A 26865-nucleotide genomic window follows, 5' to 3' on the forward strand; every position below is an offset into this window, starting at 1 on the left:
TCTAGGGAGAGGGCAGAACCAGCAAAGTTGCATACAGCATTTCATGTACTGGAAAGGATTTTTATCTATCTATCTATCTATCTATCTATCTATCTATCTGACTGAGTCTTACTACATAGTTCTGGCTGGCCTAGAGCTTGCTATATATACTATTACTGGCTTGGAACTCAGAGATCTGCCTTTCTCTGCCTCCTGAAGTCCAGATTATGGTACGTTCCACCATGCCTGGCTGGGATGACATTTTGTTACATATCTACAACAGGGTCAAGCTATGAGCCCGGTGTGGTGGCCCACACCTTTAATCCCAGCACGTGGGAGGCAGAGACTGGCGGATCGCTGTGAGTTCGGAGGCCAGCCTGGTCTACAAAGTGAGTCCAGGACAGCCAAGGCTACGCAGAGAGATCCTGTTTCGAAAAACAAAAACAAAAAAGATACGAACCCTCACAACTCAAAATTGAGAACCGCCTTTACAAAAGGCCTATAAACAAGGACATTCTAGTGTAGTCATCTTATTTACTTTGTGTTTTGAAGTAGGCTTTCGCCATAGAGAGGTGGATGGCTTGGGGCTCATTGCACACCTTGGGCTGGCCTCAAACTCTCTACCCCCAGGCTCCCAAGTCCTGGGATTTCCACATGTGCACCATGATGCCTGGCTTACCGTTTCGGCATCCACAAAGACGGTGGGGCATTCTGAACACGCCATCATTACTTGCAACGAGCTTTTAAACTTGGTCCCAATGCGTTGCAGGCTCTCACCAAGAAAGCCCACTGCCTCATTAGTTATCTCTCCAAACTTCCTTTGAATTGTCTATGTGGAAAAGCATGAGAAACATTTAGTATTTCTCTCTCTCTCTCTGTCACACACACACACACACACACACACACACACACACACACACACACACACGGCCTTTCTCCACTTTTATGTAAATAAGTGTTACAGCTGAAATGACCAAAATGATAATCCAGATCTACTGGGTCCCTCAGCATGAGTAGTGACCTCCCAGGGGCAGTGGGCCAGAGGTTGCCTGAGGAGAGGTGAACCAGCCGGGTGTAGGAAATAGCTAATGTGTATCTGCGTACATGTGTATGGCGGTGCTAGTGGATGCTGAGACTGAGGGGAGAAAACAAAAGCACAGGGAGACTCCTGCTATCACTGGCAAGGAAGAGTTAGGAATAGAAAGCCAGGAGATGAGGCAAACCCCCAGCACTGAGCACTGAAGACTGCCCAGGAAGGAAACTGGAGGCTGGAGTGCACGGGGGATGGGGGGGGGGTAGGGGGGGTGAGAGTGGGGGTGGGGGGTGGAGAAAGGTGGTGGACAGTTAACAGGTGGCCTCTCTGTGCCTTAGGCTGCTCCTTTCCCCACACAATGCTCAAAATGGTACCCACGTGCCATGGTGCTGGAGGAGACTATTTATCGAACAGCATCTACTAAGCCTGGTGCAGTGGCGCACGCCTTTAATCCCAGCACTCAGGGAGGCAGAGCAGGCAGATTGCTGTTCGAACCCAGCCTGGTCCAGGACTGTCAAGGCTACACAGAGAAACTGTGTCTTGAAAAACAAAGCAAAACAAAAAGAGAAAAGAAAAAAGAAAAGCTTCTAGTGTAGCAAGTGGCACAGGATGGGCACTCAAAAAGCAACCTTAGTTAATGAGTCCCCCCAGTGACGAAAGTATCATTTAGCACCTCTGTATAAACACTGGGCACCTCCTTTAACAGCTGATGGAGGGCAGGCTGAATAGCTTGACTTTATTTCTCTGGTACCCAGCTTAGACCCTGTGTGGGAGTTCTGTAGCAGTTTTACTTCCAGTTTTCACATCTGTACTAGTAAGTGGTTAACATACCAGGAGAATTATGTGCAACGTTACAAACTAAGGAAATGTTACATTCATAGAAACGCTTGTTAAAGAAAATCAGTAGGGACATTAAAACCTGAGATATTGAGTAGAGAAGCCTAGTTTTACCAGATTATTATACTGTGAGTTCAGAAGCCCTAACCACCACTGACCTGAAACAGCCTTGAAAACACATGGAAAGTAAACACTGCACAGGACCCATCTGTGTCTGACAGCGTCTGATTAACGTGGCAGCGCCAGGCTTCTTCCTCGTCCTCGTAAGCCATTGGCTGAAAAGCCGCTATTATGGCAGACAGAAAGGGTGTTGGGAGAGGCGATGTTTGCACTTCTGGAAAACCATCTTGTTCATCTTCCTCTTGACTGTTAGGTAGACATGAAAACCATGGTAATCACCACACGATCTCAAAGGAACAGAACTTTACATCATATAATGGAACCTCTCAGACACACACACACACACACACACACACACACACACACACACACACACACACACACACACTGACTCACAGCAGCTGTTCTCAACCTCTGGGTCCCGTCCAACCCCTCTGCGGGTCTCATAGCAGATATTTTTATATTACAATTCCTAATAGTAGCAAAATTACAGGTGTGAAGTAGCAATAAAGTTTTATGGTTGGGGGTCGCCACAGCCTGAGGAACTGTATTAAAAGGCCGCAGTTAGGAAGGCTGAGAGCCGCTGACTTAGAGAATGCAGCCCAGACTCCCTAGGACAGCACAAGTAAGTGCATCTTCTTCCTATTTTAAAACTCTTTAATTTCAAGGAACTGTCTTAACCCAAGTCTACAATATGCTACTGCTGGATTGATGCCATCTACCTCCATTAGGCTGGGCACAGTGGTGCATACTTTTAATCCCAGACCTAGGGGAAGAAGGGCAAGTGATTCTCTGAGAGTTCAAGGCCTGCCTGGTCTACACAGTTCCAAGACAGCTAGAGCTATGTAGCGAGACTCTATCTCCAATGCTTTCATATTGTGATTGCTTTGGATTCCTTTATACCATTTAATTTAGTTTTATATTATTTGTGTGTGTGTGCAAGTACATGTATAGTCACAGGCCCAAAGCCCATGTTACCAGCCACAGCATATACTCAGCTATTTCAGATGCACCTGCATGCGCCTAGCAGTGAAACAGACAAGGGAGTGGACAGGAGGGTGGCTATTTCATCTGAGGAATTTATCATTCCGGTATCAATCAAAACATAAAACTGGATCCACGGAAAAAGATGAAGTGTTCCCGTCAGTCTCAGTATTTGAGTCACATACGCACAGAGAAACCTGGAGTCTGGACATTGAATGGTTCGTATTACATGGTGGCAACCATACACCTAACACTCATGGAACACCAAGGAAGAGAGGGTGGAGAGATGCTAAACGCCAGAGGACTAGGACACCTGTTGCTATGTAGCGTCTTCTAGACTCTCCACAAGGAGCCTCACACCTATGTCTGCCAAAGCCTCCATATGACAGCACTAGGAGGCAGGCTAGTGTGGTAGCAAGGCACTTTCCTGACTAGAATGTTGATGCATGTCTTCTGAGCACACAGGTCTAGCACACAGCGTGTTTCGTTAACACAAACCATCTCAGTGATTTTTTATTTTATTTTATTTAATTTTATTTTTTAATTTTTTTTTTTTTTCGAGGCAGGGTTTCTCTGTGTAGCCTTGGCTGTCTTGGACTCGCTTTGTAGACCAGGCTGACCTCAGACTCACAGAGATCTGCCTGCCTCTGCCTCCCGAATGCTGGGATTAAAGGCGTGCACCACCATGCCTGGCCCTCAGTGATTTTTTTTTTTAAATTCATATATGAGCACTGAATTTTCATGATTTCTATTCCACCCTCTTTCTCCTTCACTGTTTGCTCTCTTCCTACCTCCCTCTCAGATTCATGACTTTTTCATTATTGCTCTCACACACACACACACACAGTGCTGAGAGTTCATTTAGTGCTGCTCTTATCTAAATGTGATTAGGGCTGAGCATTTGAATCATATATCCTATAGGGGCTCCTCTCTCTGATCAACCATTGATTGCTTACAGCTCTTCACCTAGGAGGGCAGCCCTTGTGAAAATTTCCCTATCACACCAGCATGTCTACTGGTGGGTCTTAGGCAGCCATACTATCAAGAAATAGACTTAGTATCATAATTCTGAATACAGAACTGTTTGGTGTGCGGAGTTACTAAGAGCCACCAGCATTTCCTTTAAAAACTTGTGCAATAACCCATCAACTTAATCTACAGATGAAGAAAAGTCTTGTTTGAGAATTCTGCACCTTCTGACTACACATCTTGAGTATGCACAACACAAACACCTGAAGGGAATAATGTATCTTTCAGTACCCGGAGGTGATCCCTCAGACTTCCTACAGCAATCTGACTTCACATCTGACTCCTGAGAGATACTTCTAGATATATTTTAGGTTCACTCTGGTAGCCCAGAAATTCATTCTGCTATTGATTCTAACACTTGGCCATTTGGCATTTTGCCCAAATAGGCACATTGGTTGCTTCTAACATGGTGTGTTAGGGGTGGGTGTTTTTATTGGATAGAGATGCTAACAGAAACAAACAAGCAGCCATAGCGTGCTTACCTTTAAAAATGAAGACAGTAAATTATAGACGAAATACCAACACATCAAAATGCATAAACTGGAATGGGGGAGGGACATGCGTGGGTAGGTGAGGATGAGGAGACACTCATTTCCCTAGGTGTGACTGCGCTCACCTAGACAGCCCAGAGAAATCAGCCTCTTCCTCCTCACACCGCTCGTCCAACTCCTTCAAAGCCAGGGTGACGTCTTCTTCGCAGATGGACTCGGGGTAGCTCTCAGGGGCCAGAGGCTCTGGCATGCCGGGTTCTTCTAAATCAAGAATTCCTCGGCACACTAGTGGCTCCTGTTGATCTTGAATAATGTATGGCCCCTCATCTTCAAAGGCTGTAACAAGTTCCTCCTGTAACACTGAGCTTGTATCCTGTGAAATAACCGCAGCGTCAGCAGACTGCAACATCACTGAGAGAATTTTATCAGTGCACTAAAGGATGCCTGCCAACAGCCCATCTCCATTTAAATTGTCTAGGTTGTACAATTTTTGAATTGTTAACATATACAATTGTCTTTTCAGATGGTCCCATTGCTATTTTTTTTTTCTTTTTTCTCTGGTATAGAAGAGCCAAATCCTTATCCTAGAATTTTAAAAATTATCCAACTGCTATATAAGAACACCTAACACTTTTTATTCTGTTTTCCTTTCCCGCTTACGTACAAGACTTATGTGTTGACTGGAAGCTATGGACTTTGCTAAAATACCTCCTCTCATATAGATTCTATTTCTATGTAAGAAAACTTGGCAATATGACTATAAAGTCTCTTTTATCTGAACTACCTAGCATTCCTTTTACCGGAACAGAGAGAATTCTGATTGTAGGTAAGAAGATGGGTCAAGAGTGAATCCACTGTACCCGTCCACAAGTCAGAACCAGATACTGACCAGGCACAAAGACACTCAACCCAACCAACTGCGTTCACTTCCCTGGGACTGTGATGTGGAGATTTGGCTCCAGGCAATAAGGCAGTAATAGCTCACTGCAGCTCTGAGAGCCAGTAAAGCCTCCTGGCTAAGAAAGAGTTCTCAAAAGGATGAGGAAACTTTAAGTTGTTAACTTCTGAAACTAAATGAACTATAAGCTCATTTATCAAACAAAATGACTCCTACCCCCAGCCTTTAGAGAATAATAATGAAATATGTGCTATAGAGCATAGCGGCAGTTTAGCTAGTCTCTCTTCCTATCCACTGTTAATATGTTGACAAAACATTGCAGTGACTGCCAAAGGGGAGAAACCCAACGGATACTGGCTAAATAAATTAATTACCACAGTTGGTTTAAAAGCCAAGATAAACCTTTTTTTCAGTAGTGACCTACATTATTTTACATTTATAGTAGTTTTGAACATTTCTTTTCTGGTTTAAAAATGGAATTTTCCCTATAAAATGTGAGGAGTGAGCTGAGGTTAGAGTTTCTGCGATAACTTGTGCCGAAGTTTACTCTTCTGCAAAACTCACCCATGAAACGAATTCTGAGCCTATTCTAGGCAGGTTCTCTGCTGCAAATTAAATCATGAGTCTGTGCTCTTATAGAGGACTCAGGCTAATAGGTAAATGGCAACAGTGTATACTGGCATATGGAATTCAAATGGTACACAGCATCAGCCACATACAAGTGTCTGCTGTGACCCAACCAAAGAAGGGGCTCGGCATGACCACCTGGGGTGGCTGAGGCCACTCTTGGAGGGCTTAGAGAAAGGTGTCTTGAAGAGATCAGAGGAAGGTTTTTTCTAAAGATTACTTTCATTGTTTTTATTTGTATAGAGGTAGGTGTGTGTGTGTGTGTGTGTGTGTGTGCGCGGGTGTGTTCACGCGCGTGCGCATCTGCATGTGGGTGTGTGTATGTGAGAGCAGGTGCACTGACAGGCTAGAGGCATTATAACTCCTGGAGTTGTCACCTGCTTCTTAGATAAGAGCTAAGTGCCATGCCACCAGCTGCCGATTTTATATGCCCAGATCGTACAATTAGAATCTAACAGGGGACGGGGCTCAATAGCACTGGCTGAGCTGATAAAGAAGGCTCACACCTCGAGTTCCAGCACTCAAGAGGCTGAGGCATGAGGACTCCCATGACTCCAAGAACTACCTGGGCTGCAGAGCAAGCCCCTGCCTACAAAAAGAAGAAATGAGTGAGTGGGTGAGTGACTGGATGGACGCTTGCCTATGTAGCACCTGCACCTGGGCTCCGACACACACGCTGCTTATCCTGGCACAGGTATTGCTGTGCTGTGGCACTGGAATATTCCCTGAAGTCTAAGAAGTAAGAGCTTGCTCCCCATTGTGGTACTATTGGGAGGTGGTGGCCTTTCTGTGTGTTGGGGGGGGGGGTGTTAGGTCATTGGGGGGTGTGGTGCCCTTAAAGGGACCTTGCTCTCCTCCCTCTCTCTTGCTGTTTCATTCAAGGCCACAGTCAACAGACTTGCTTCGTGTGTGCTTCCGCCATGATTGCTGTCACAGGCCAGTCTTTCAGATCCAAAAAGGCCTTTCCTCTTTTTAAGCTGGTCCCTCCAGCAATAATTCAATGTGCGTCAGCAGAGCCAGCTCCTGAATCCTGCTCTCTGATGACGTCTCGGTCTTGAGAATGGCGTCCTGACCATGCACGGCGGACCCTCTTCACTTCTCTCGTTTCCCTGTCCTTCCGCCATTTTGTTCCCTGGACCCTGAATTCACTACAGTCAGCTGAACATGCCATGTCAGTTTATGTGCTATGTCTTCTGTATGTTATCCCTCTACCAAAAGATCCAAATACCCTGAAAACTTGTCTCTATCCCTGTCACCGCCAGAAAACAGCTGGTTACTCTCTGAATTTTCACAAATCCTTCAACATATTACTGAGTTCCTGTACTGAAGTGTGCGCGCGTGTGTGTGTGTGTCTGTCTGTCTGTCTGTCTGTCTACCTACATATCTATCATGTTTGTAAATGCCTTTTCAATCATCCTTAACGTAGACAGTAAAGACCACCATCTCCTTTCTTCCTAGCCTTTCGCTGAAACTCTGGCCCCCAGGGAAATCCCAATGAATACCTGACTGAGCTATCGATATTTTTCTTTGGATCAGGGAGCCAAAATGCCTCTATTTAAAAATATGTCTGCTCACTGTTAAAGGTAGTCCAGACATATCCAATTCGCAGCCCCACAAAAGTAATACAATCTAATAACCATGTGAGCCAAGGCTAGCAATGACACTGAATTTCATTAAGATGAACAAAATTGTACCAGTTTCTATCGCTTACCAACCCATGCTTCACAGAGCCATAGCGATTGTTACATTGTTTTTTTTTTTATAACCATCTTTTAAAAAACCAACACTAAGACAACTAATACTTACTTATTTTTGGCCAGTCATTAGCTTGGAATCTGGCCTTTCTTCTCACAGGCCTTTCCAAAAACCATAATACTAGTGGTTCCAGTCTTTTGATAAGGTTCATTGAGCCGGTTGCTAACACAGCTAGCCTGAGGTCCTAACCCAGTCATAGCCACCAATCACAGAAAACCCATACAAAGCAAAAGGGACGGGGAGGGACACACAGAAGCAGTCCTCAACAGAAACACAGCGCCCCAGGCAATGCCTGCTCCCCCCCCCCCCAGAAGCGCCTGCACAGTAACCCAGTCACGCGAACTCCGCAATGCAAACTGTTCATTGACACACTTGACATTATTTTTAACCTGTAGGCTGTTTCCAACATGTCAATTTTAAAAAAGAAAGAAAGAAAAAAATCACACGCATACACAGACAAAAAAACCAACCCAACCAGGTCTGACTGTTTTGTTTAAAACAACCCAACAGGTTAGAAATACTGAAAACAAATCAAATAATTAGCAGCATGTCATCTGACAACTCTTTGGGAAGAAAAAGCAAGGGATGTGGCAGAGGGCTGGAGGGAGCCTAGATTGGCCATGCGCGAGCCCCATCTCTCCCCACCTCAGGCAGCTGGCTGCTAGCATTATCTAGACAGGCCTCCAAACTGGGGGTCTCATCCCGGATTTGCAGCACATCTTCTGTTGTGTTGCTGCTGGCAGAATCCTGAGACTGAAGCAGGTCCTGTTGCTCAGGCATCATGTCATCCGCCACACAGTCACTGTTTAGCTGGGGGGTGGGGGAGAGGGGAGAGGAGGATTCGTCCATTAGCAACAACAGCTGCAAGAAATAGCATGCATCACCAAAGAACTTTACTGGCTTAGTTATAAAGACCTTCTGGGGTTTCCTAGTTAGCCTTCTCCCCGCTTCTAGCACGTATCAGAACGGAAGCAGGTAATCCATCAGCACCATGGAGCACACACCCACAGAGGTTAAATGTTGCTAACTAAACAATGGGAGATGGGCTGGAAAGATGGCTCAGTAGTTAAGAGTGCCGCCTGCTCTTCCAGAGATCCTGAGTTCGATTCCCAGCAACCACATGGTGGCTCACAACCATCTATGATATGATATGATGCCGTCTTCTGTAGATAAAGCACTCATGTACAATAAATAAAACAAATAAATAAATCAAAACAAAGGGAGAGACTTGAAAGCCATCTAGAACTAGACTAGTCTTGAGTAAATTTGTATTTTTCATGTATTTGGTGTTGTTTTATTGGGGGAGGGGGCAGTGGTTGGATTCTCATGTATTGCAGGCAGGTCTCAAACTCTCTGTAGCTAGTGACCCTTGGCCTTTTGATCCTTCTGCCTCTACCTCCCAGGCAGGTACCACTATGCCCAGCTTATGTGGTGACTGAGATCAAAGCCAAGGTTTTGTGTGTGAGCTAAGCAAATACTCAACCAACTGGGCTACACCCGCAGCTCCACGAGGCATGTTTCCGTTAGTCTGAGGATTTCTTTATTCTTGTGGTGCTGGTATTGAACCAAGGACCCCATGCACGCCAGGCAAGCATTCGACTACTGAGCTCCATTTTGAGTCTGAGGGCTTCTGACAGCGGGAACTTTGGAGGGTCAGGCATGCACGGTGCAGTGCACCCTCAGTAGGGTACACAAAAATCAACTGCACAACTTCAATAAGACAAGGGGGAAAAAGTGAGGAAAAACTGTAGCATTGTCTATAACAAAGACACTATAAAGTATCATCAGTAAGGTTAAGCACTGTCACTGTTTTCTCTGGGTCAGTATTCGACACACAGGCAAATACTTTTTTCTATGGAGAAAAAGTAATTTCAAGTGATTTTTCTTGACCTCGCTGAGACTGGTGCTGCCCTTGCCAGTAAGGAGTCCATTTTCTGCCCCATGGATTTTGTGAGAGCTAGCCATTGTTAGGCACTCACCATGTGTCAGGCACTACTGCTAGGGTCTTTTTTTTTTTTTTTTTTTTTTTAAATAAATGGAAACACAACTTCACAGAGTTACAAAGTGGGCAAAGCCAGCCCCTGAATTTATAAACACAGTTTGTATAATCTGAGCCAGCTTTGTAGTAGCGTATGGTTGGCCTCCATGGGTGCCGACTCAGTCCCTGTGGCCAGTAACTTCCTTCTTCTAAACTAGTCCCCTGCAGGGCAAATCTTTAGTGCCATGGTGAAGTGCCCAGGCACTAGACAGCCTGCTACTCTCAAGATCTGCACTAACCTGGCTCGCCTTGCATGGTCAGGTGAGGATCAGGGAAACTGGGGGGGGGGGGGGGACGGACTGGAAAAGAATTATTTGTGCTAATAAGGAGCCGTCAAAATAGCCGAGAGGACAGGAAGCTGACCACAGACAGACAGCCTGACACTTTGTCTGCTCAGTGCAATGCTGCCGCAAGGGTTGACCCACAGTGTAGAGCAAGGGGTCTGTGCTACAGGGAGACAGGTTGAGTTCAGCATGACAAAAGCCTTGTAAGAACTGGGTAACCCTCGCCAACGCTAGGGACGCTTCTGTGCTGTATGTGCCACAGCTCTGCTCTCCATGCTGCTGTCTCCAAATCCCAACCTTATTATGCCTGCAAATTCAGGCTTCTGTGCAGCCCACATGTTGCTGAATTGACAGCAGAGCCTTGCAGCCTTGTTCATGTACCTAAGTTGGCCACATCGCCCTTGGGATGGGAGCCAGAACTTTGCATAACTAACTTTCACCTTCCTCAACACAGAGGTCATGTGTGTACACGTGTGCCTGTGTGTAGGTATGTGCGTGTGAGTGCAGGTGCCCACACAGCCTAGAAGAGGGTATAGAGTCTTCTGGAGATGGAGTCACAGCTGCCGGAAGTGGGGGCGGGGGCGGCTAGGGACTGAACCCAGCTCCCTTTAGAAGAGCAGAAAATGCTCTTAGCTGCTGAGCCATCTTTCCGGTCTCCTAACTTAATCCTGAAAAGGACCAATGTTGTACTCAGTCTTTTACACGCTACATTCAAAGTTTTGCACACCAAGAAAGAAGGGCACCTGTGGACTAAGAGGTGGGGGTGCCCTAACCCACACCAAAAATGTGTGTCGTTTGAGGGGAGGCCGTGTGTCACAGAGCACATAGGTAGACTTTGTGAGTTTGATTTTTGTCACGAGCACCAGAATGCTTCTTTTGGTGCATGCATTTTCACACACTGAAATGGCAGTCAGAAGGCACGCAGACAATTAGAAGCTTAGAGTTACTTAAGGCCCCTCCACTTCATGGAAAAATGAAAGTAATACCATCTGTGTGCGCGACAGGATCTGGCTTGCCGTGAGGGCAGCTTCTTCCTCCGAGGACTCATCGGTGTCCTCCTGGTTTGTGAGGGTCAGGCTGGGGGTGCTGCTAGAACATTGGTACTCCTGGAGGGATGGTGTGTCTCCTTTGTCAATGCTGTCCAGCGAGCGCCTGCGCACTCCCCAGTTAAAATTGTCCATGCTCTCCCCCTGGAAAAACAAGACACAATTTCTGAGAACTCAGCTACGCGCTTATCGATGCTGCAGCAGTTAAGACACCCAGAAACATACACCAAGATGAAAAAAAATCACTGAATGCATTACCAAAAGCAGAGTTTCAATCAGCCCTTCCGTTTCTTTCAACAGTTAGCCCATCATCAAATGTTTATCTTTATAGAGATTAAAGGTTATTTGGCCATTTTTGCTAAGTCACTTTCTTGACAATTCATCTTGTGCTGCAGGGGGACCGACTAGATCTACACTCCAGGTCATTTCTAATCTAATACACAGACACAGATGAGACCACGCGGAAGACAGAGACACAAACCACACAACACCAGGCTGCAACTTACCTGCAGCTCCTGGTTAGCAAAAAGGAAAACACACAGAGTTAGAGAGAACAAAGACGCACATTCAAATATATGCTATGCTTTTTGGGAGAACTCTGTGATTTCTCAAGCCCAAAGACGGATGCAAGCTCCGGACTTAGCTTTTTGCGGGAAGCCAACATGTGATTTGAACTGGGGGAAAGCTGGAGACAGACACGTAGAACAATGCTTCTGTGGTACACTTTGGCAACATGAAATTTACAAAAATCTTCAAAATTTACACAGCAATACTTGGTACGATGCAATAACTGACTTAAAGTACCCACATTCAACTGACGACAATACAGGGTCACAGTTATTTTCATCTGCGAGACAGCTAACGTGGTGGTCATTTTTCAATACAACTTGAAATAAGATCTAAGCTATCAAAACACAACTGTTGCCAACTTCAAAAAAAGGTTGCACGAGAGATGCCACATTTCAGCTCTGCTCCAGCTAGGATTTATGCTGTGTGTGTGCCGAGCCTCGGTTTCAGAAGAACATAAGTCTTAGCAGTCTAAAACCCTGGGGTGACAAATTATACTAAGCTGGCAAAACATGATTAATTTATATCCCTTCACATGGAAGGGGTTGTCTGAAATAGAGGTTTTCAAAGAAAAAAAAATTTTTTTTCCTAAACAGAGAAATTCTTCTTTCAAATGATATGTTAGGTGGGAGTCAATTGTGCAAAACTGACAGATTAAACCCAAACTGTTGGGGCTGAAAGGACTTTAGGAACCCTGCCCATGGCACCTTTCCATCTACTCTGGCTGTTTCCCAAGGTATTTTAGATGCTCTCGGGTTCTACAAGGTTACGGTTTCAAAAGTACTTTACTTGTAAATATGACGGTGCTGCACAGCACAGCACATCAATGGTACCTGGCCTCACGATGCATTTGGCAAATGGGTGAATGAATGAACGTATACTGTGCGCTTTCAAAACCAGAGAATCGTTCAGGGGTTCCATTTTGATTGCTTTGTTTTTGCCTTAGCCATTCCACCCAAGTATTTCCCATTGTTATATCTTAACCATGGCTGTATACAGAAAGTATGCAACCTTGGCTTGCTTGATTCTGGGGTTCAGGTCAGCCCCTCTCCATTCCCGTTAGACCACTGTGACTTGAAGTAGAGGCAGAACTGCAGTAAACATCTTCAGAGGCCCTGCTAAAAGCCGGAGGCATTCCCGCTGACATTTCAGAGGGCTGGATGAACTCAAATGCATTCCCAGAGCGCTTTGCAGGAAAAAAGGCAAACAAAAAAAAAATAATAACCTTAACCGTTAGGAAAATGTCAAGAGCCCTTAGAAGTTTGAATTCTGAACAAGAAAAAATAAGTAACTGCAGAAGGACTTAGAAGCCGCTCAGGAATGTAGGGCAGAGCACCAGGCCTCAAGCCATCCCATTTTGTTCCTGCCCTTCTTGAAAATAAAAAAAGAAAAATGCAAAATATACATAGAATTTAATATATATATGTATATATGTATTTTAAAGGTGGCTTAAGTTAGGCTGGAGAGATGGCTCAGTGGGTAAGAGCACTGGCTGCTCTTCCAGAGGTCCTGAGTTCAATTCCCAGCAACCACATGGCGGCTCACAACCATGTGAAATGGTATCTGATGCCCTCTTCTGGAATGCAGGCATACATGCAGTCAGAGCACGCATACATAAATAAATAAAATAAAGAGGCTTAAGTCTATTGGCATGTGTACAATTCCCAGGTACTGGGTTCATATCCTTGAAGCTGCAAGGCAGGGGAAGCACCTCCGCAGACTGCCTCTCGTTACCAGCTAACTGTGTGACATGGCAGGGGGAGCACCTCCACAGACTGCCTCTCGTTACCAGCTAACTGTGTGACATGGCAGGGGGAGCACCTCCACAGACTGCCTCTCGTTACCAGCTAACTGTGTGACATGACAGCTAACTGTGCGACATGGCAGGCAAGAGAACTGCTGCTCGTGGGGGCTGATGGATGCACACGAGCTATCTGAGTTGACTCTTTAGAAAAAGAAACATGCAAATGTGGTACAAATGTTTTTTTGCCTTACTGTTTATTAATGTGTATTTGTAACAATTGGGGGATGTCCATTTCTTGGATCTATTATAACCTTTTCAGGTGTAAGGGGCTGTCGTTTGGGGAGCTGACCTGAGTTACAGGAACGGATCTCACTAGTCTAAGACAACAGGCCATTTCCCTTATGTTTACCGTGGTGGCTGCCTCAGAACTCAGCAGGCGCTTCAACCTGGGCCAATAGTTGAGCTACAAAGGGCTAAGAGCGTCTCCCTCTCCTGACAGCATCCCTGGAACTGATCTTTACTTGCCCCAAACATTGCTATGTGGGCACGTGAGGTCACAGAACAGTGACGTCATCATGCTGCTACCGAGTTGGCCTGGAAAGAAGGGGAGGGGCCGGAAAAGCACGGGGAGGTGGTGAGAGGCCTCACGGAGCCCTGCCTTGGGACTAGCTCAGCTGCCTGGGCTGACAAATCTGCTCTTTTGCATTCTGATTTTCATTTAGGCAACTGCTAACTCAGTGGTTCTCAGCCTTCCTAATGCTGTGACCCTTTCATAGAGTGACCAACATCCACAAAATTATTTTTGTTGTTTGTAATTGTAATTTTGCTGCTGTTATGAACTGTAGTATAGATATTTTGGAGAGAGAGGTTTGCTGAAGGGGTCATGACCCACAGGTTGATAATTGCTGCTCTAGACGGGCATATCCTATGGACAGAATCAGTTTGTAAGAGAAAGCCCTTTGGCTGTCAGACGAAGCAGGCCCTGGGGGAAGTTGAGCAAGATGTAGTTGGGGGTGCCACTGAGAGGACCTCAGGCACCTGCCAGATGCAGAGCACCAGGCAGTCACCTTAGTGACAAATAGCACTATGTTTGAGCTGGGTCTGGTGGTTCCCACCTGTCATCTCTCTACACTTGGGAGGCCGAGGCAGAAGAATGACATGAGGTTCAAGCCAGGGCTGAGGAGACCTTGTCGCAAAACAAAAGCAAGGAAACTAGGTTTGATCAATTTTAATGTATGTCCTTGCTATGAATTTGTTTAGTTAATGTTAAAGATTTAATCTGTAAATACACTAAAGTAACTAATGAGTTCGTTTTTTCACTTTGTAAAGATGGGGTGGACTCCTCTTTTTCCTTCTGCTCCTGACTTCCTGTGGCAATCATACTTAGTTTAACTTTCTGGATTTTACACTGATCTCCACAAGGAGAGAGGACGGCATGGTCCGAGGCTGGCTCACCCGTGTCCATCTACACACACCAGGAAAGCCCACATTCTTACCTCGGCATCTTCCAACTCAACATCCAAGAAGTCGAAGTCCTTGAAGACGCCAAACTGCTGCTCACTGCTGTTGTCTTCAACGGCAGCTTCTTCTTCTTGGATTATGTCCTCTGTTGTGGAAATCAAGCTGGTCTGCTGGTCACCAACTTCCAGATCCTCATTAGAAGAAAATATAACCTGTTGCAGAGAGAGAGAGAGAGATGGGGGGGGGGGGAGATGGGGGGGGAGAGGGAGAAGGAGAGGGGGAGAGGAATATTAGTGCCCATCATCATCATCGCCGTCACCCTGCAGCTGAGGTACCATCCCCCCAGAATCTGTCAGCCTCACCAATCAATGCAGAATTTCAACTTAGTTTTCATGCCTAACCAGCTCAACATTTGGCCAGCATAGCTGCCAGCTTTGGCAACAGACAGGACCATCTCCTTTTCATTCTTGGTTAATACCAGGACTTAACTTAGAAAAGGCTAGCACCAAGGCACAATGACTCTGGCCCCCTTCACCTGCATGCTCCTGATTACTCACAGATGGATTCTTTGGGAGGCCAGATTCGGGGCCACAGAGGGAAAGCACACTCATCAGCTTCTCTCTTGTTCTCCGCTAACAGGAAGGAAAGTCCAGTGTTAGTATGGGTAAACTAAGACAGTTCTCGGGTGTTTGTACGATCGATCGCAAAATCCATTCATTTCTCCCATATGGACGCTCTCTATGCACCTGTGATAACTGCGGCCTTTTCCAACTGACGGGGACCAGGGCATTGGATGTGGAGCCCGAGGAGGTGGAGGAGGTGCTCCTGGTGACGGCGATCACCTTTGCTTTCCCGTTCCTTCCCGCAGCGCTGTGCTGGCCTCCGTACTTGTTTCCAATGATGGGTGTCTACACAGAAACAAATGCCAGCGCTGACTCGATGCTTCCACACCAAAGAAACTTTCAACAGTTAAATGTTAATGTATCTACCATGATGTGTTCTGCGAATAACCAAGAAAGCAGGCTGAACAAGCCCTGAGGAGCAAGCCAGTAAGCAGCGTCCCTCCATGGCCGCTGCATCAGCTCCTGCCTCCATGTTCTGGCCCTGCCTTCCCTGGATGATGGACTGCAAGTTATAAGATGAGATAAACCCCCCCCGCCCCCTTGATGTCAGTCATGGTACTTTAGGACAGCAATAGAAACCCTAACCAAGGCACCCCCAAACTCTTGTATCTGCTCCCTTAGGGCTATTTATTTTTCAACACTCAGATGTTGTCTCCTTCCCGAAACATGCCTTTAGGGACACACTGTATCTTCCCAATTCACTTCCATCTTACTTCCAGTCAGGCACCATTACAATGCTTGTTCGCTTGTTTCCTCAAGGCAACGCAAGCTTCCTCAGCGTCAGCCTTCGTCCAATTTACTTGTTTTGTTTTTCAAGACAGGGTTTCTCTGTGTAGCCTTGCCTGTCTTGGACTCACTTTGTAGACCAGGCTGGCCTTGAACTAACTTAAAAGGGTCCACCTGTCTCTGCCTCTGGTATTACAGACATACGGCACTGAGGCCAGCTTTTGCCCTGTTGTTATAAGCAGTTTCACGGTGCCTATCCCAGAGCCAACTCAGGCTTGGGTGACTGAGTGAGCAGGTGAGAGCACCTAATAGCACTGCACTAGGGGGCATCTTACCTCAGAGATGTCAAAGTGGAAATCTAAGGTCTTGCCGGGCAACTCCTTTGAGACGTTGTTGAAAATTTTAGCAAAGGATATTTCGGGAGAACCTACATCTACGCCATAGGCCTTGGGGATATCACTGGGTACCACAAGACTTGCAGAGCGCGATACCACCAGCTTCAGGATGTTGAGGGCTTCCTTCCAGTAAGGGCTCTGGATCCAGAAAGAACCAGTGAGAGCTAAAAAGAGTGTGTGCGGAACAACGCAACGCAACGCAACTCAACGCAACGCAACGCAACTCAACGCAACGCAACACAACTCAACGCAACGCAACACAACTCAACGCAACGCAACACAATTCAACGCAACACAACACACACAAAACCCAGCCTATACTACAGAGTGAAAATGACGTTGCTGTATGAGTCTATAAAAGGATTCCTTTTTTTCCCCTTGAGAACTTTTAAGGAAAGGTCTGAGTTATAAAATGTAGAGAAATCTGAGTTGTTGGTGGTGGTGTTTGATGATCACACACAACAGACCAACTGATACTCCCTAATGGAGGACCTTGCTGTTCTCCAGGGAACACTCGATAAATCACTGTAAGTCCTTGGAAAGTCCTACGTGGGAACCTGGCTGCAGTTAAACAAGGAATCACATACATGTGAGCTTTTTGGCTTCAAATAGATGATACTATTTAAAAAAAAAAAAAAAAAAAAATATATATATATATATATATATATATGATGTATATTTAAATACTAAAATATATTTTGGCTTTTTGAAAAAATTTTAAGTAAAATAATTTTATTTCATGTGTATGGGTGCTTTGCCTGCGCATGTATCCACATCACGTGTGCGCAGTGTCCACAGAGGCCAGAGGAGGGTTTTAGATCCCCGGGAACTGGAGTTAAGAGATTGTTGTGAGTTGCCCTGTGGGGTCCTAAACAGAAACAACAGGTGCTTGTAACCCCTGAGCGACCTCAGCCCCTGGGCTGTTTCTTCATTACCAAACATGGGATACTCTCAGGCGTGGCTGACCTTCAGAGGAAGGTTTTCCTCACTGTGGTGCCTATTATTTTGTTTTTCTTAGTTTTATATATCCGTACAACATAATTTAGGAATGATTGACATGGCAGGTTTGTATGTGGAGAAGCATCAATGTCCAGCAAAGAATTTATAAAGTGTTTTTCAGTTCTTTCTTTTTTTCTTTTTCTTTCCTCATTCTGAGACAGGGTTTCTCTGTGTGGCCTTGGCTGTTCTGGACTTGCTTTGTAGACCAGGCTGACCTTGAACTTACAGAGATCCCCCTGCCTCTGCCTCCCTGAGCGCTGGAATTAAAGGTGTGAGGCACCATGGCCAGCTTTTTTTTTTTTTTTCCTTTTTCTTTTAATGTGTATGAGTGGTTTTTTGTTTTTGTCCACATATATAGCTCTGTAACTCATGCATGCAGCACTTGAGGTCAGAAGAAGGCATCAGATCCCCTAAAACCGGAGCCACATATTGTTGTGAGCTGCCAGGTGGATGTCAGGAATCAAACCAGGGTCCTCTGGAAGAGCAGCCAGGGCTCATAAACACGGAGCCATCCCTCCAGCCCCCTCATCATTATTTTAAAAACTAGTTACTAAAAAGAATACACATCTACTGTATAGTGCCTAACACAGAGCGTCATACAAAGAGTGAAATAAGTCCCAGCCCTGGTTTTCAGCAGTGGTAACTGCTGCTGTTTGCATACACACTTGCTGTAGCTGTTGCAGAAATGTGGCTTCCATTAACGAAAGCACCACAGCAATGAGCTCATCCAAATGGTGCTTTGGTGTCACTTACACTGAGAGCATTTTCTGTGTGGTAAGTAGTCCTGGAAACATCACTGGCCTGCCCTACCCTCTCATGAATTATTTCAGGTTACACAGTGCTGCGTGTGAGTTTTGTGGTCACTCACCTGAACATACTTGCCAATGATCTTTATGATCTCCAGGTTAAACTGCTTGGCTGGGGCTGCAGACAAGTCGACGTGACTCAGTAGACTGTAGATGATCTGTAGCAAGGAGTGCTGCATGCTCGACAGTCCTTTTTCTAGCAGCTAAAAGGGACACCAAAATACAGGCTTTAACCAGGTCGAAGGCAAACGTGAGTCACACTTAAAAAAACAAGTAGGTTTAATCTGTAGGTTTGTTCCCATGACCAGAAATTAGGAAACTGCTACAGTAAAAGGCAACATATATTATTTTTCCTTCTGTTGCAAAGGATGACTGTTTCCCATTTCAATAACAGCCTTTGATAATAAATAAATATTATTTATTTTAGGCTAAAAGAAAAAGAACCAATGCCGGGCGTGGTGGCGCACGCCTTTAACCCCAGCACTCAGTTCGCTATGAGTTTGAGGCCAGCCTGGTGGTCTACAAAGCGAGTCCAGGACAGCTAATGCTACACAGAGACCCTGTCTTGAAAAATGGAAAAAAAAAAAAAAAAAAAAAAAAAAAGAACCAACTATCACCAAAGAATGATGAACTACTATTTATAAAGCTATGTAGTAGCTAACTGATCTTGCACAAGATTTTATTTATAAAACTGAATGAGTAACTGCCACCTGGACCGTCAATGGCCAGTTAATGCACTCAGACCATCAGAAAGAAACATGCCTTATAATTAAAACAAACAAACAAAAAGATTTTGTTCTCTCTCATGTTTTGGGTCCTCCCATCCTCCCTGGGGAATCACTGTGCAGTCCAGGCTTGCCCCCAAACCTCAGGCCTCAGCTTCTTCACTGCCGTGATTACAGGCATGAGGCCAGGCACCAAGAATACATTTTGAAGAAATAGAATTTGTACCTACTCTCTAGGATAAACACCACCCAAAATACACTTCCACTTTCTATAAAGGGAGAGGTCTACACTCATTACTGTGCGAGCAAGCTCTTATGTTTTATGTCAACTTGACACAGGCTCGAGTAATTGAGAAGAGAGATCAGTAGAGAAGCCTGCCTCCACAACAAAACTGGTCTGCAGGCAAGCCTGCAGGACTTTTTTTTTTTTAATTAGAAATAGGTGTGAGAGGGCCCAACACGTTGCAGGTGGCAACGCTCTTGAGTAGATGGTTCTGCGGTGTATGAGAAAGGCAGTAAGCAGCACTCCTCCATGGCCTCTACACTAGCTCCTGCTCCAGGTTCCTATGCTGTTTGAACTTGTACCCTGACTTCCTCAATGATGGAATGTCATGTGGAATTGTAAGCTAAGACCCTTCCCTAAGCTGCTTTTGGTCATGGTGTTTCATCACAGCAATAGAAATCCTAACTAAGACTGTTGCTTGCGCCAGGCACAGTGGTGCACGCCTTTAATCCCAGATGCAGAGGCAGGCTAATCGAGCCCAGCCTGGTCTACAAAGTGAGTCTAGGACAGCCAGGGCTACACAGAGAAACCTTGTCTCGAGGAAAGAAAGCAAAACAAAAAGACAAAAAAAAAAAAGACATTTACTTTCATGTCAACTAAGGCAATGGGTTAAGAAATTAAATCCTGTAGCAGGCTACCAAGAAGAGACTTGATACCCTATGAGCATATACAGGGGGAGGAGGTCCCCCTCAGTCACAGTCATAGGGGAGGGGAGTAAGGGGAAAATGGGAGGGAGAGATGAATGGGAGGATACAAGGGATGGGATAACAATTGAGATGTAATATGAATAAATTAATAAACTATATTTAAAAAAAAAAGAAATTAAATCCTGGAAAAAGGAGAAAAACATGTGGACTGGAAAGAAATCATTTGTAGCTCTACACGCTCTCTGTTTTCTGATGTGCTCGCCTCTCCACTCACTCTCCACTCGATGGCTAGTTAGTACCACAGGGGCTGTCTCCATAAACAGCCGCTTGACAATTTTATCACTGAGTGAGCCTTTCAAAACCACCCCAATTCACCTCTGCCAGGTAAGTCACAAGACTGAAAGTCGCCTCTGAGAAAGAGTCATGCAGGTACCGACACACCACGTTGATCCAGTTGGAACAGTCTCTGGAGTAGGTGTGTGTGCTGTACAAACTCATCATGTGAGCCAGGTTCACCAGCGTCGGGCACTTCTCCTCTGCACAGACCTGGAGAACACAGATGCTTATTCCGGCTGCCTACAACTTAAACCTGCTGTAGGCTAAATGCATTGGCTTAAACAAATAACCTGAGACCCATATTTAAGTTTCAATGCATTTCAGTTCAAAACCTAGAAAAGTGACACAGAAAAGGCAAAAAAACCAAACCAAACAAAACAAAACAAAAAACAAAAAAACAAAAAACCCTCCGAGAACTGCAATAAAGCATCAGTTCTCAACCTGTGGGTCCAGATTCCTTGGGCAACTCTCTGTCTCCAAAACTATTTATATTACGATTCATAATAGTAACAAAATTATAGTTTGGGGGGGTCACTACAACATGAGGGACTGTACTAAACGGGTCATGACATTAGGCAGGTTGAGAACCACTGCAATAAAACAAAGGAAAGAGGAAGTGACGTGTCCAACACTTGTCTGGGTTTAATACTGGATGGTGTTTTCAGTCTCCAATACTGTCTCTGCTAAGTGATCGACCGTCTATGGTTCTATAATCCCTACCCATGACTTTGTAACTGTTCTATCAAATGCCAAAGTGCTCTAGTGCCCAAGAGCCTAAGCGGGCAGGCTGCACTTGAGACCCTCAGGCTGGTCCAGGGCCACTGTGCCAGGGTATCTCACAGATGAGCTACTGCCAACAGCTTCAGTCTGTGGGCTATGGTCACAGACTTCACTGGAGCCGTGGCATCCCCGCTGGTGGCAATCCGCACACCAGCATCACTGTTCTCCAGGAGATTACAGAAGCGCTGAGTTCCTTGCCTAGTCGTTGTGGATACCAACCTACAACATGTCTGTTTTCCAGAACCTACTTGACACAGAGGTACAGAACGGGGATCAGCAGACCTTTGGGGAGCCTTATTGACTGAATTCCCATTCTTAGCTGCTTTGTTCCTTCCTAAGCTGGGTTTCTTGGTGCAGCTGTCTCCTGGCCTCCTCTGGGAGACACTAGAACCATGTAGAACTGTTTTACAAGTCTAGTATTCATATATGTGCAAGGCTATAAGCACATACGCATTTATCAGAAAGCCTGGCCTTGGCAGTTTTCTCTTTTCTTACTTGTTCTTCTTTTTTACTACTGATGTGTTGCCTACATTTTCACAACTGCCTGAAGCATTTAGTAAAGAGAATATTGCCTCTGAAATACACACACATATATAGTTAACTGTTTAGATAAAATAGTTTGATAATTCAGAGGACATCTGGCAGACGTGGAGGGCCTCAGTCCGTCTCTTAGCTATTGCCCCTGCTTGAGCTGGAGATATAAAGGCAGAAAATCTAATATACTACCATGGAAATTATAAGTTCACTGAAAGCCACTGATCTCATCCAGTATCAGTAAACCAACAATGAGAAGATGGGGCCGGGGGGGGGGGGTGGGAGCGACTTGGTTGATGTCTCTCATTTCTATTTCAATATATACAACCTAATGAATGATTTAAAAAGTCATATAATCTTATACTTTCACAATAATTAAATCTCCTTGCTTTATAAGTTTTCTTGAGTAACAAAACATTCTTTGGGGGTTTCGTTTGCTTGTGGGCCTTCTTCTGCGGCCCAGGCCAGACTTGAACTTGTGGTTCTTCCTTCTCAGCTTTCTGATCACTGGGGTTGCAGGTGTGCACCATCGCCTCTGGCTATCCTGAATTCTTACAAAAGGGTACTTTTCTTCTCAACAATAGTTTTAAAACATTTATCTTTGAAAAGAGAGAGAATTCCTGTGCAGTATTATAAAAAAGAAAATGACCTAAGAATTAACTTTGACATTTCCAAGCACCAGGCTAAAATACAATCCAAAGATCAAAAAGGGAATGTTCTCTGACAGCTCTTTCCTATGATGAGCGCTGCCTGGCCTGCAAATGCCGGGCTCTCCACGGGCATACACACAGACCTAGCGGTATTTGCATAACGAGGAAGCACATAATGGCGGAAAATTACTCTCAACAGTTACAAGTGAGAGAATAAATTAAGGAAATCAATTTAGCGTGCATCCTGCAGGTTGCTAAAAGCATACACAGAGGGAGCCATCCTGTGCTGCTCCGCAGGAGAAGGCACACTTAAAAACAATTTAGCAATCGCAGAGGCCTGATTTGGATTCTTAGAAGCAAAACAATTATTTGGGGACTTCCTGTCTATTGATGAGGTCAGGACACCAGCAGCTTTCTCCTCAGGGGCGATGACAGCTTTTAGGCCAGGCTAGGCTTCTCAGTGACTCCAGCACTTAGTAGGTTGGCTACTGCACACACTGGCTACATCTCTTAAATGCTTCTATTTCCCTAGTTATGTTATCTGTTTCCTTAAAAATTCTATTTAAGCCAAATATTTCTTTCTAACCCCCTCAATTAAGGTTGGGGGGGGGGAGACCTTCTTTATATTTTACTGATGATGCATCATTAGAATATTAATATGAAATCTACTTTTAATAAATTTTATATCATCCTAAACCCTTATCAGTGGAAGTACCACATATAAAGTTGGTTTATCTCAGGCAAATATTTCCCAAAAATATTTTCTGCTAAATATTGAATGTTGTATGTTGAACTTATTAAAAATCAAAATTAAAAATTTTTGGCTCACTTTTTTTTTTAACTACCATGCATGCTCATCTTTCAATTTCATTACATTTATTTATTCTTTTGATGCGTGTGCATGTGTGTGGAAGTCAGAGGACATCTTGCAGGAGTTGGTTCTTCTCTCTTTCTACCTATGTGGGACGTGGGAATTTTGTTTTTTCTTTTTTAAAGTTTTGAGACAGGTTCTTACTCTGTAGTCCAGGCTGGCTTAGAATTTACCATCTAACCCAGCTGTCCTCAAATTCATGATGAAATTTCTTCCTCAGTCTTCAGAATACTGAGATTATAGATATGAGCCACTATGTCTGGCTTACCATTTTTTAGAATCTAAGATATGTTTGCATTAACCATGACAAGCTAAGTGATCTACAACTGGTTAATTAAGAAACCTTTTGTATTTAATAAATTATAATAAATTTAGAAATTCAAGTAGGGAGGGACTCAAGGCTATGTTTTATTAATACTTTTTAAAAAATCTTTTCTTGTTTGTTTTTAGGGCAGGGTCTCTACATCCCTTGGCTGTCCTGCAGCTCCCCAGGAAGACCAAGGTGCCCTTTCACGTGTGGAGATCCTATCTCCATAGGCTCGTGCTACCATGTGAAGTCTAAGTATTTTCTTGTCCTCTATATTACCTGGCAAGGCAACACAAAAATTCTGGTGTTCATTACAGCTAATGTGCTTGGTCACTGTTCGCACTTACTATGACCCTGCACTGGGCGGGGCTGCAGCTGACGATGGGAGGGTCTCCTTCCCTGTGCACGTGTACACTCACCTCCTCCCTTCACCGCGCTGCCTGTTGGCTGAATCACGGGTTCTAAGAAAACTGTTTCTGTGAAAAGCTCTCCAAAAAAAGGACAATTTATTCCTTCCTCTTTGTTAGACATTTCTGTCTTTTCCTCCAGGGCTCTCGTTTGTAGCTATGTTGTTGCTCCCTTACTCCTCCCTGTTCACATCATTTACCGTGGTTGTGTATATTATTTTTAAATGTATCTAACTTTTATTTGTAATTGCAAGTTTTAAGTTTGAACATTTCCCCCTCCAAGAGGCAATGACCGACAAGCATATATTTGTACATACGTAAATAGGAATCCAATCTTTAAAAAGCTGTCCGGACAAGAAATTATTTTTAAAAATGCCCAAATCATATTTTATAAAATTAAGAGACATACATTTTAAACACATTAACAGATGAAAGAAAAATAGCTATACTGCTGCTTTCAGAACTGTGCGGTGGGGAGGAAATATAAGTGTAGGTCAAGAGAAAAGACAAAAGAAAGGGTTAAAAAGAAAAAAGTGGAAAGAATTTTAAGAAACTCAAGCTATAGTTTGGGGACTCGGCACAGGTAGTTTTTCCCTCTAATAGTTCTATTTAATTCGTGTGAGTGTGTGCATGTTGTATATGTGTGTGTGGGGGGGATGGGAATTGTGCTCAGGCCCTCTGGAAGAGCAGCAAGGGCTCTTAATAGCCAAGTCAGCTCTCCAGATCTCTGCACATGCAATTTCTTCTGCTCAGAAAACATCAATTCCTGGCCCACTCACAGGCCCCCCAACCAGGGATCTCACTTCGGTGGTTCGAGTTTGATATCTTCTATAGAGACACCTTCTGTCTGTCTGTCTGTCTGTCTGTCTGTGCCCCAGAGGCGCTGTGCACACTGCCTAGAGCCTCACAGACTCTAGCTTTGGCTTCCGTGCGTATATCCCCACTCTAAGGCCAACAAGGATGGGAGCGCTATCTACCTCCCTAGCATCCGCCCAGTGCCTGGATCAGAAGGAGAAACTGACAGAGTGGTGGAGAAGAAAAGTAGGAAAAGGAGCAGAAAAAGACTCAGACTCAGAGGAGGGTCACTCAAATTAAATATTTTTATTCACTGGCTTCAGTGCAACTCCTTGTGGGATAAACAATAAACATTAGAGGCAAAATTCAGGAAGGAACAGTGAGAGGATTTGTAAGACAGAGTGATGCTCTAAGCCGGATCTTTCAGCATCATGCTTGCTTACCTTTGCTATTCGACTAGCTGTTTCTTTGCAAAACTGAGTTGGGCTGTCAAAATGCTGGATTAAGTGAGGCAGTAAGCAAAGGATGTTAAGAGGAAAACCTATTGGGCGAGAAAAAAAAAAAAAGCAAACAAGAACCAACTTTATTGTACAAGATTTGGAAAGCTACAGGCACATTTAAACGGTCTACAGAAACCACTTTCATTTCTATGGGATATCTGATCCTATAAATTATTTTACCAAATGATTTACCTAACATGAAAAGTTATTAAAATAATAATAACAACAACAACAATAGTAACAACTTATTATTATTATTTATTATTATAATTATAATTATAATAATAATAATTATTATTATTATAACTTGGCAGTTTCAGAGCAAATGCTTGGTCTACTTCCAGCTACATTAAAATGCAATCATAGCCTGAGGATGCAGCTCATTGGTTGTATTAGCATTGGCAAGAAACTAGGTCCCACCCCAGCCCCGCCCACCACACTCCCTTAAAAGGAAACTGTAACAACTCCGATACAGATCACGTTAGCATCACCTGACAATTGGGACGGATCCACCAACGTGTGTTTGGAGACAGAAATGAGTTGACTGAGGAGCTGCACGGTCATCTCTTGAGTGGACACCGAGGTGAAGCCCTTGAGGAAGAGCTGCTGCAGGCCCGGGAAGTTACTCCATTTCAACTTGCTTTGCACGGTTTCAATCTTCTCTCGGCTCTCTGACTTATCCAAGGGCAGGTGGACCAGCAGTTTGTTGAGGAGCCTTAGGGCCAGGAGGTATTCGTATTCATAATCAGATTCTAACAGAGACGCCGCGATCCAAAAGATGGTGGCCATCAGGTTGGTGGGCTCCGTGGCGGGCTGTGTGTCGTACATTCCTTTCTCTCTCAGCGAGGAAAGGCTTCGAGTCCTCGCCAAGCTGCCGGGATGGTTTATCCGCCCATCCGTTATATCCAGTGTGTTACTCCGCCGGCGGTCGCCTCTGCGGTCGCCAACTAAACTTAACCTCAGAGAGTTGCTTCTTGTGTTACTGTTGTATCCCAAGTAATTGGTGCTGCTGCTGGGACTTGTGCTTAGATTAAGCTGTCCAGTGCTTTTTCTGTTAGCTGCATACTTGTTTCCCATTACAGGATCATGGTATGAGGTTCTACAGAGACAAGAGAAAGGAAAAGAGAAAAAGAACAAAAGGAATCAAAGAAGACGAAGTCACTTGCTACATTAAATTTATTTTTAAAGGCTCAGAGGTTAAGAGCAGAGGCTGTTCTTCCAGAGGTCTGAGCTCAATTCCCAGTCAACCACACATGATGGCTCATGAGCATCTATGATGAGATCTGGTGCCCTCTTCTGGTGTAAAGTCATACATGCAGGCAGAATACTGCATATATAATAAATCTTTTTTAAAAATGTATTCTTAAAAACTGAAAAAGTAAATTTTAAGATCTGACTTTATTTCAATTTTGCCACCATATTAAAACCAAAAAGCACAACAGACCCTGTCTGCTGGGCCTCTATATTTTAAGGCCAGGAGAGTTTTTTTTTTTTGTTTGTTTTTGTTTTGTAGAGCAGTCACCAAGTCAGCTCTGCATTCAGGTACCAGTCCCATCCAGAGCAGACCCTTTTGCATCACGACCATCCA

At 44.5% G+C, this 26865-nt stretch overlaps 1 protein-coding gene across 5 annotated transcripts in view; it reads right to left on the reverse strand.

Moving 5' to 3' along the window:
* Fryl (FRY like transcription coactivator) overlaps positions 1–26865 on the reverse strand; it is a 143888-nt gene that overhangs the window by 11081 nt on the left and 105942 nt on the right. For all 5 annotated transcript variants that reach the window (XM_051170788.1, XM_051170785.1, XM_051170784.1 and 2 more), the window contains 13 exons: positions 25769–26376; positions 25221–25318; positions 20473–20643; positions 18505–18645; positions 16578–16775; positions 15640–15801; positions 15451–15525; positions 14929–15105; positions 11062–11265; positions 8399–8563; positions 4599–4846; positions 2008–2215; positions 659–808 (listed from right to left, as the gene is read on the reverse strand). In XM_051170788.1, the coding sequence (XP_051026745.1) occupies positions 659–808; positions 2008–2215; positions 4599–4846; positions 8399–8563; positions 11062–11265; positions 14929–15105; positions 15451–15525; positions 15640–15801; positions 16578–16775; positions 18505–18645; positions 20473–20643; positions 25221–25318; positions 25769–26376 (2605 nt within the window). The remainder of the gene's footprint in view (positions 1–658; positions 809–2007; positions 2216–4598; positions 4847–8398; positions 8564–11061; positions 11266–14928; positions 15106–15450; positions 15526–15639; positions 15802–16577; positions 16776–18504; positions 18646–20472; positions 20644–25220; positions 25319–25768; positions 26377–26865) is intronic.

This window comes from Acomys russatus, chromosome 28, assembly GCF_903995435.1.
Source record: "Acomys russatus chromosome 28, mAcoRus1.1, whole genome shotgun sequence".
NCBI classification, from domain to species: domain Eukaryota; kingdom Metazoa; phylum Chordata; class Mammalia; order Rodentia; family Muridae; genus Acomys; species Acomys russatus.